At 42.7% G+C, this 10544-nt stretch overlaps 4 protein-coding genes across 4 annotated transcripts in view; all 4 read right to left on the bottom strand.

Annotated features, from left to right (window-relative positions):
- Window positions 1-467: 467 nt before the first annotated feature.
- LOC147921188 (uncharacterized) lies at window positions 468-2772 on the bottom strand. Its single transcript, XM_087500363.1, has one exon. It carries the CDS (start codon window positions 2770-2772, stop codon window positions 2575-2577), a length of 198 nt encoding a protein of 65 aa, XP_087356489.1. The 3' UTR covers window positions 468-2574.
- On the bottom strand, window positions 468-4454 carry LOC147921187 (uncharacterized). The gene has a single exon (XM_087500364.1). The coding sequence runs from the start codon at window positions 4452-4454 to the stop codon at window positions 4332-4334; it is 123 nt and encodes a 40-aa protein (XP_087356490.1). The 3' UTR covers window positions 468-4331.
- LOC147921179 (uncharacterized) overlaps window positions 468-10544 on the bottom strand; it is a 62645-nt gene continuing 52568 nt past the window's right edge. Inside the window, 1 exon segment of the mRNA XM_087501381.1 lies at window positions 468-10544. This exon segment is cut by the window's right edge and continues 52199 nt beyond it. The gene's annotated coding sequence lies outside the window, so the exon portion shown is untranslated.
- The window catches only part of LOC147921183 (Ycf1 protein), a 52231-nt gene continuing 42154 nt past the window's right edge, over window positions 468-10544 (bottom strand). Inside the window, exon 1 of the mRNA XM_087500361.1 lies at window positions 468-10544. This exon is cut by the window's right edge and continues 42154 nt beyond it. The gene's annotated coding sequence lies outside the window, so the exon portion shown is untranslated.

Below are 10544 nucleotides of genomic sequence, written 5' to 3'. Positions count from 1 at the left end.
TTGAACATGTGGGAGGATCCGAACGAATTCTGCTTTCATTTCCCCCGTATGGAGCACTGAGTCACTTACGTTACGGTCTTCAGCGGGCAGGCTGCACTCTAGGCGACGGCTAGGAAGGATCGCTAGACCAGCAGCCAAACCAACAATGAATATATAATATAATGATAGTGATTCGGCTCAATAAAAAATATGGAATGTAGAAAAGAAAGGGCGGAATAGCATAATTGTCCGATTTATTCCTCGATCTTCAAAGAAGACTGACTCCTCCTTTCCGAAAAGATCGTCCTTGGTCCTTTTGACATAAGATTCTCGGCCGCTCAAGAGACTCTCTCTCGTATATATATTTATACGCAATATCTTGACTCCTACTACCCCTCCTTTCCGAAAAATTGATTGAGTCTTTGTCTAAGCGAGTTTTCTAGGCCGGGTGACCTGGCCACTTCTATTGCTTATCTTTTCATTAAATCTTTTGTTCTCTAGCGGACTTTCCGACTTCAACTGGACCACCCACCCGGACTAGGAACCCGAATTTATCCGCCTATCCCCGTCGAAGAAGGGGCGACGGCCTTGATTATGCCGGGCATGCTCCCCGAACCCCACCCAATTAATAAGACTAAGTAAAAAAAAAATGGAAATAGTGAATCAAGATCTAGATGGATCCCTATCTTTCTCTCTATCCACGGGATACCTATCTAGATGAAAAAATCCATCTATGAATCGATCTAGACTATCCTCTATCCGGATAGAGATGTCCCTATGAGTGACTACGCCGATCTTTATATGTTTTGGCCACGTCCGTTTCTGCTCCGAAGAGGAAGGTTTGGATCTTTTAATCTTATGTCGTGAGGGATATGACCTATGTTAGGTCCATAAGATACCACAGCTTTTGGTGTTCTATGATTAACCTCCGAATAATGAGTAGGTAGTTCGATCCTTTTGATTCTTCTCTTCATAGTCAACTTATGGGGGGATGCGAAGCAATAGGTCGAATTACTATATAAAGATAAAGAAGAGTTGTAAACTATAGGACTGATTGTTCGAGTAGGAAGATTTAGGTTTTTCTCCTTCCTTCTCTTCGATAAGAATAGGGATTTTAACAAATTCCTCTTCATTCTCTTGTGCTCAGCGAAGGAACTTCCTAAGCATACTTTTTCGGATCCAAACTTCTTTGTTCTTTCTAAGTCTTCTTCTTGCATAGAAGAACGCAACTGTTGCAAAAACCGGGATTTTAGTAGTAGGCGGCATCCCCTCTTAGTTTTGAGTAGGTGGAACCATTCAGTTTTGCTTCTTCTCCACATTCTTAGCGGTTGATGCAGTAATTTGCCTATGATTTTTTCAACTGAAATTTCTTTATAGAAAGATCTCCTTATTTCTTCACCGCGTATTATCGCGTTATTTTCTTGAAAAGATATTATATCACCGTGGGAAAGTTTAAAATGAGTAATGCTTACCATTCCTTTATTCACACAAACCCTTCGATGACTTATCGGCTGCCTTGCTTGAGGAATAGTTTCAAGAAAATGGAGACGAAGCGGAATAACGTCAAATCTTGTTTCTGGATTGAGTGGAAAAGGGATATATGAAGTTCGTTTTGTTCCTCTGTGCATCTCTGTGATGGGTAAATCCCCATGAAAAAGGGGCAACTTTCGTGTAGTTTGTAATTGTATATAACTGGTAAGATATTTTTTCGGATAAATCTTTCTCTTCTTAATAGATCTCTTCCTGTTCCTCAATCTTCGGAGAATGCGGCGTTGTATTATTGTCAGTTCTCTGTTCCGAACATTTCCTGAAAGTAGACGACAAGTTTGAAATCTTAATGGGGACAAATCTATATCTCGTTGAATCAGTTTTTTAAGCAGCCACATTGCGTCCCTGGGACTCGAACCCAATTCTGCAACAACCCCTGTTCCTGTCCTTTCTTTGTTTTGTTGATCTATTCCTCTTCACGTTGTCTTTTTAAAAAAAAGACTGAAAGTATGGGCTATTGACACCATGGTCAGAAAGAGATTTGAGGACTTTTCTAAGTCCCGCTTCTACGATAAAGTCTTTCCGGTTTTAATAAAGCGAGCGCCACTCTGAATCCACGATCCGTAAGGATCTAGCTCCGCCACATTTTGAGTAGCACTTCTTTCTTTTTTGAAAAGGCCACAAAACTCTTTTCAAAAAAGAAATCTACAGTTTTTGGTGGTTCATTTTTTTGTGAAAGAAAGAGGCGGAAAGCTATGTCCTGTACAGTTTCTCCTCCCACCTGAGGGCGAAGTCATGACTCGACCTTTAGTTTTGTGACTCGAGTACTTGTTGCGAGAGGTACTGACGTAACTCGACTAAAAGGAGAGGTTGTTTACATACTTGAGCTTTCTGCGAGAGGGATTTATTACTCGACTAAAAGGAGAGAGAGCAAGGTGAACTCTTCCCATTGCTAACATTCCAGGGATTCCAGAACCAACTAATCTAATCTCCTAACCTGGGATTCCTTAACCAACTACCAATTAAAAGAGTAAAACACTTCCTTGGGATAAACTGATTCAAACAGATAGGCAGATTGAAATGGAACTTTCTACAAACAAAAACTCCTTACCTTACTTGGCTTACCTCTCCCATTCCTCTAATCCCTAACCAAAACAAACCTAATCTCATCACCTCATTGCTAATATTGCTGGGATTCCCTCCTAACCAACTAATCTCCTTACCTCCTATTCCTGGGATTACTGGGATTACTGGTTCTCCCATTCCTAACATTCCTAGGAATTCGCAAGACACCATAGGCAACATGGGAATCCTTGATCTACTTGTTTCTCAGATTTCCTTTGAGGTTAGGAGAGTGAGTCGATTCGACGAGGCTAGCTTGTAGGTTAGTCTTTAGTTTCCGTCAAAGAATTGGATTTTCATACTTCCTTCCCCTTTGGTCGATTCAAGTGGACTTTATCCTAGATTTGTCGATTTATCCCTGGTTGAGGACCTTTGGATGCCAGTTTTCTAGATGCCAGTTTTCTATAAGAAGGGTCAGCCTTAAAGGAAAAAAACCAATCCCAAGGTAAGGTCTAAACTGATCTAATCGGTAAAGCCGGAAAAAGAGCTGAGTTTATAACGGCGAGAAGCTCCTTTCAAAGGAAGGAGTGACAGAAAAGGTCGGGACAGTGGCTGCTAACCACATTGACTTCGGAAGATTTGGATGTGTTAAGGCTAACCTCCCAAAACTCACTAAATTTACGTTGCTTCACAAGGTAATTCCTATTTGCTTACTTGTTAGAGTAAGAAAAGGAGAAGAGCTTCAAGGTAGAACCTATGAACGTAGATCGCATATAATGTGTCGATCTCATCACCTTACCAACCAGGGCCTATGTATACGAAACTGGTGCACCATCTGCAATCGCTATATATACCTGACCTAGCTTCTCGTGTATCACCCTTTTTTCTTCCTTTCCTAACTATCACTGACCGCGGGGGAAATGCTGACAGAATGCCAATACTTGTTCGATCGAAATTCTAACAGTTGTTCCGGGCGTTTAATGTTTGTTCTGGTTCAAGCTAGAAAACGGTCAAGTGTGTTTCTAATCAGGGTTATCTAAATTGGAATAAGTACTTTTTGATAACTTTGTCTCATGCGGAGCAAAGCCCTTCTTAGTCAAGCTTAGTCCCTTTGGAGTATATTTAAAGGGAAGTGCGGATCTGGAGTGTTTTGTTTAGACGAGCTATGCAGCAAGCTGAGTTCTATCGAAACAACGTTTTCCGGGCATACGAGAAAAGAGTCCAGCCCAGCATATTTATTTGCGACTTTCTTGATCCCGGAAATCTTGTACTCAGAGTCACGGATAAAGATAAAGTGGACTACCCTGTATGACCTACAGTTCTTTTTAGTGGCTTTTTCTTGTCCTGGACCATTCAGCCCTTTCTCAACCAAGTATAGGTAGAAGCCCTCTTTTCCATACAGATAAAGGTTCGACTTCCAAGAGAAAAGATAAGGAAGTCGGTATTGATCGTGGAAATATCTTAGAAAGTCTTCAAAATCGCTTCTCTTCCTTCATTCTCAGTAGGCTACCGTCCTCGGAACCAATGCCTAAGATTTGCCCTTGCGGTCTGCCCTTAGTCTAAAGACTTCTATCCACTACGATGGAATCTGTTTAGTGGAGAGAAGGCCTAGTTAATCTAGCACTATGGTGGAATCTAAGTGTAAGATATTGTTCCGCGGTTGGAAAACTAGCTCCTATGCGCCTGTAGGTAGGACGTTAGAAAAAGAATCCGAATTAGGCTTGCAGACCTACTATTAGGCTTTCAGTGTAGTAACCTAGATGCTGAATATAGACTCCCATCTATAGTAAAAGAGAAGAAAGTCAGGCGGACACTGGCAGCTGCAAGTCAGTCGGTTGGCTTCCGTCACTTCTATAAAACGCTGCCCAACAGACTGAAATGACTATCTTCGGGATATGATGCCAGAGTTGGTGCTTTTGCGGCATCTAGTTCAGTATCAGAGGCGCTGCGCTGCCCTTGGCTAAAAAGGTTTACTTCTCTGTCACTTCCGTACTTCTGTAACTTCTCTTTAGCTTATTAATGGAATTGGTTAGAAAGTCTTTCCGGCTAAAAGAGAGGGATTAGTACACCTCCAACACTGACTTCTTAGTCGAGTAGTTCTCTTTCTCCTGGGCTGAGACGTGACCTCTTCTCCTCGTTTTCATTGGGAGGGAAGATATAGATACAAAGGTAAGCACGAACGAAAGTATTCGAAAGAGCTATTTAGCTGAAAACTCTATAGCTAAATTACTCTATCATAGAAGCCATTACTGACTGAATCTGGGAGGGCAAAAGGCTTAGTAATAGTAAGCTTCTCAACCCTGGTAAGGGTTTACTTCGTCCCAGGCCAGGTCGTTGCTCGTTGCACGGTAGGCGGCTTTGAGGAAAGGTATGAAGTCACTCGCCCTTTAGCTTTAGAAAGCAGGAGAGGTGCTTTAGCAACTCGACTGAAAGGAGAGGTTGTGAACACAAACTCGACTGAAAGGAGAGGGAGAGGGATTTGACTTTTTCTGTCAGGCCAATTTCTTTCTAGTGGTAAGTGCTTTCAGCCAGTTCTAGTCCTTTTCTTATACGCTTATTGGCGTTAGCACATTCCTCTTTCTTATTGAATGGAGTTGTTTTGTTTTGCCACCTGGAGTTTTAATGGAAGTTTGAGTGCGTCCTAAAAGCCAATGCTTCTGCCTTTTGGAAGTGTCTGCCTATATCTGTCCTCCCCATTTAATAAGTCTCTGTCCTTACCTTCGACGGTAACCCCTTTATAGTACAGCAGTCCCGTTTCCGGCAGTGCCTTCCCCCCCTAGTCTAGACCGAGTATCAATAGTTGTAGTTCCTGTCCGTTATGGACCCTTCGTATCTTTCAAATCCAATCAATGTGTGGTGTGTATCCAAGGGCAAATGCAATCTCTGAATCTGTTACAGCCATTGTAGCACTAGGTGCCTACCCATAAGCAGTAGTTGCCCTTGAATGTGCATCAAATCCTAAGACAAGCCTATCTAATCTCACTTCTTAGTCTAAAGCACTCAAATCCCTTCTAAGGAGCCAGCCCTTTTTGAATCCCTCTCTTTTCTTCATGCTGTGAAGAAATTTTCCCTATCCCCCTGACTGGCGAGGCTTCTTCTAAACGAGTGGAGTTCAGTTAGACTGCCCCTTCTTTCTGGTGCTCTCCGTCCAAGCGAGCTAACTCCTGATCTCCTGTTGTAAAGATCTCCAGACCAAGGCTATTCTTACCAGTTGACATCCATCCCGTTGCATTCCCAGCGGTTTGAGTTCTATTGGATGGGGTTCTATACGAGCGTTCCATACCGTCTCTTGGGATCAAACTGAATTAAGTTGGACTCCCTTCAAGAGATAGATTTCTTTCCACGATAATATCTATATTTTCTTAAGAAAGAAGACTAGAATATCATTGGGAGTGCACTTAAGCCAATTGGAGTACTAGGCCTTCTGTTCCAGTGACAGTTATAAAAAAAAGCGAAGCCCTCCACTCATAAGTAATAAGTAATTTCATCCCTTACCAGTCCGTCCTACTAGCTCTTTTGTCTTCCTTTTTAAAAGGAGCTAACGATACGATGTTCAAGCTTTGCCAAAAGCCTTTTGCAGAGATAAAGTTCGAAGATCAGGATCAGGATTGGATTGAAAATCAATCTCCTCAGCATTCAATTCAAGTGGGTCTATCGATACAAGTGGTAAGACCGATAATTCAGCATCCAAGACCTGGCCGATGTCTACTTCAAATTCAAGTGCCACTTATCTTAACACAACTCGGGCTAATCGACTCCCAGCCTATCCCGACCTGGTCCTTTCGAACCAGTCTTTATAAACCTGGTGAAAGCAATCAAGCAGGACTTACCTGCTGGGAGCCCCCTTCCTTCTATTCCGAAACCTAGAAGTTTTTTTTCCAGCTCTTGAGCTGATTGAATGATTTTTGTTCACTGCTAAGCTAATCCTTCTGTCCTACTTTACTCTATTATGAGACCTCACCCTAGGCTAGGGAGCTGGTTTAAGCCATGCCCTTATTTGACTCCCAAGACCGGATACATAGCTCTTCTGAGCGGGTCAAATTCAAATACAATGAGTGCTTAGGGAAAGTAAAAAAGAAAGACATAAAGCGGAATCCGGTAATCTTACTGCTACTAAGACTACTCCGTCTTAGGGCTAGGAGTTCAAGCGCGGCGTAACGGGGGTTGTCAGCGTAACAGCTGGTGCTCTAATCTGAGCTGAGAAATAGGAACTGCACTTTTACTTTATTTATTTACTATATTCCCCCCTCTCTAACCCAAGTCCTAGAAGTGAATGAGGAATGAAAGAACTTCTGCTTCCGCAATGAGACGCTAAAGTCCTTAAATCAAGGAAATCACAATGCTTCTCTTATTATTCAGTAGTTCAATCTTACTTTCTTACCCCGCCGGGGAAGCGTTGAATGAATGTGTAATGATGTCCATCAGGGGAGATCTTGACCAATGGCCGCGCGATGTCCGAGTTCCTTCGAATGCTTTTTCCAAGCCCCTTCTTGCGCTTTACGAAATTCGTTGTTAAGGCCAGTCCTTCTCTCACCTTCACAGAAGAAAAGAGATTCTTCTGTGAAGGTGAGGAAGGGAAGAGGAAGTGAATTTGCTTTGGGTGTGGGTTAAGCTCTTCCTTATCTTAGGACGAATCAGCAGAGAAGGGCCTTCGCTTCGAACTCGGATGTTTAGGAAGAAAGCTGTCCACTTGAAGCTGAAACCTTAGACTTCCTCTCGGGCTATCTATGAATTAGAAAGCTAACCCTTAGATCCGGGAAGAGGGAACTGGCAGTAAGGGTATTACACTTCAAGAAAAGTGGAACTCACTCGAATAGAGAGAGTCTAGGCTCACTCACAGACCCAGCTGTCTTTGCTTTGTTCACAACGTCAGCCCGCAAGAACTCACCCTCGTGTGAAAGATAGCAAGATGTGGTTGATGGAAGTAGGTATGTGTCATAAGTTCAGGCACAGTGTCTTCTAGGAAGAAACTTTGTGTAAGGATCTTTTACAGTAAAGCAAGGTATTGATCAAAGTGACAGTGGTGAGGGTAACCTTGTGAAAAAAAAAAAAAGGTTAGGTGTGCGTGCCCTTTCCTATGGTGTCTCTTCTGTGTTAGCTAGTATAAGTCTTAGTGCTTTTGTTTTAGTAAGGTCAATAGGAGTTAGCTGGTAGGGCAATCTCTCGTGCAATCAGAATAATCCTTGAACCTTCCACCCGGAGTTTCTTCTTTCTTCAAAGCTTTGGATTGAAAACCTTTGCTTAGCCTTATAAAGTAGCCAATTTTCCAACTATAATTAGAATGAATGTGAAAAGAAGATGAAAGAATCGTGTGATACTATAGCTAGCTACGATCCCCTACAAGAGGAATCACTCTACTTACCCCTTTGGCGGGCTTCGAGGACCCTACTGACTAATTCTTTATGCATGGATGCAGGAAGAGCCTACGAGTTCATTTGTAACAATATGAAAGAAGAACCTTGCGTGCCCGATCATGATATAGGTACAGCTTCCAGCCAGAAAGGTGATTGTGCTAGAAAGATGGCAGTGAAGATCATGGATGAAGAGCTAGTCAAGCAGCATCCTGATGATATCCACGTACCAACTACTGGCACTGCTAGTGCTTTTGTGGATTAACCTACTTCCCAGGGCCGGCGGTCAGAGAAGAAAAGATCTCTATGAAAGCAGGAGACGGGAAATAGGCTCGCTCGATTCGATGGTTTAGAGTCCCGTATCATATGGCATGCTTTCCTTAGAATCCATAGACAAAGGGCGTACGGTACCCTACGAAATCGGCAGATGATTGCTTTGATTGGCCTGCTGTATCAGTTTATTCGACTACTTCCTCCATACCGTAGTGGACTTCCTTCCTAGATAGATGTAGGAGCAGCGGAAAGGGCTGCTTTAGAAGCTTCAATAGTTCCCTCATCAACGAATGGTTTAGCCGCCAGGTGATAGGGATGTCAAATAGAAGGCAAGCAGGCGTAGAAGGCCACGTTCGATAGCTGAAAAGTAAAGCTGCGGTAGAGGGTGTAAACTAAATAGTTACAGCTGGGCTTGGCAATTATCTAGCCGAAGTGGAAGGTTAAACGGGATCAAATCCTGGTCATTCGCAGGATCGGTAAATGAAGCCGGAAAGAGTATCTAGAGATAAAAGTCCAGGCGTCGAAGCCAATTAAACACTTGGACAAGATAGTGAAGGGTCTGGGGAGAAGTCAATTCTAGAGTTCATTACTCGGATGGGGACTACAGTAAAGAAATCTATTCTAGAGGGCTTAAATGTCAACAAACTTTAGCGAGAGTACCAAGATCGGACTCAACTTCCTATTCCAAAGGCAACTTTACTAGCGTGGTTATGAATCAACTTACAATTCTTGAGTTACAGGAGGAACTGTTAATGAAAGACAACTATAGTAGTAATAGCTGTGAATTCCACTTCTGAGTTAGAGTTCAATCCTTTCCATCTGAAAGTACGTACTTCTTATAGCTTGAGAAGAGGAAGGATGCATTCGTCAGCATAGGAAGGCCCAATCAAATACCCCATCATAGTATAAGTTTTCCCTCTTGATTGACTTGAACAAAAGGAAAGAAAGATGCACAAACGAAACAGGAAACTACGAAGGTCTCAGGAGCAATATCAACTACCTAGACCGACCTGCTATAAGAATTCCATAAAGACCTTGCGAAGATACTGTACTGAATGACTGGATCGTACTAGATAGATAGTCTCAGATAGACTTGAATACGCAATTCCTGCCAATCTCGCACTTGACACGCAATAAACAGCAGTCTATCTTCACAGAGAAGGATGGCAAGGGGTGAAAGGCCTAGACCTTATCTGCTCTAAGCTAGTTTCATTCTATTCTTGTTCAGCATATTTAGTTTCAAAAGAGAGAGGTCCGGAGGCATTAATTAGTTGATGAGGAGAAAGGCCAGCCACGAAACACTCACCCAATCAACCTTCAAAGGCAAGTAAGGACTCTTTCAAACTGAAAATTGCTGTTCACATTGCAAGATCTGTCTCAAGATGTTTTGAAAATGAGAAACAGCAGCAGAATAAATAGTATACTTTATCGAGAAAAGGGAGGAAGTATCTTCTTTCTCTGACGTAGACGGGCATTCCTATCGAGATTACTTCCTTAGGACCGGGAGGTCGAAGAATCTATATGCTACCTTACTTTCAGGATGGCTTTACGAAAGATTCCATTTAGCTGAAGTAGGACGAAGCGGTATGAGATAAGAGGTCTCAACGAGCCTTCAGCATCTGAAACGGGAGCTTTAACCTGCATATCATACGGGAGTCTTAGTGGAGAGCGTTCTCTGGTTATCATCCCTAGTCAAATTTGAAGTGACGGAGGAACCCCTATTCGATAAAGAAGGGAACAGTGCAAATAAAGCTATTTCGAGTCCTCTATCAACAACCAACCAAACCACCCGCTTGTCGGGCTTAAAGCGAAACTGAGCTTCTCACTAACAAAATCAATCGTAAGCTTCATGTCCGAGACTCGGAAAGAGTGGCGTTAAAGAGGGCGTCAGAGCCTCTCGAAGTCTCCGATCTCACAGATGGTTAGGCTGCAATTCCTTCGCTTGTGAAGAAGCTTGGATAGTTCTCCTTACTCGGACATTCTATTCATTCGACCACCGCCCATGCTTAAAGATTGAAGTTTTGTTTTGACTCTGTAAAAAAAAAAGAACGTTGTAACGTCGGTTAACGCAGCCTCACAGGCAGCCTGAGAAGTTTTTGACCCCTTTACCTATCTTGGGTGAGCTACATCCATACATAGTCTAAGCCTCTGATTGATGACAGTACTAGATACGGAATCTTAGTCCCAAGAGTTCTGCAGAAGCGGGCTAAAGGCAATAGTTCGCTAGGGTGGTTATCCCAATTCTTTGATAAGATCGCTACCGAACGCCCCCAAAAGCCTAGTCTTTAGAAGGAACGAACGGATTTCTTTGTTTGTTCGTGCAATGAAGAATCTTATCTGAAGAAGGTAATACGGAAAGAAAAAAACTCAACCTGATGCTACTGGAATAGA

This window comes from Camelina sativa, chromosome 19 (assembly GCF_030686135.1).
Source record: "Camelina sativa cultivar CO46 ecotype springtype chromosome 19, ASM3068613v1".
Classification (NCBI taxonomy): Eukaryota; Viridiplantae; Streptophyta; class Magnoliopsida; order Brassicales; family Brassicaceae; genus Camelina; species Camelina sativa.
This window is presented reverse-complemented; position numbering and strand designations above follow the sequence as displayed.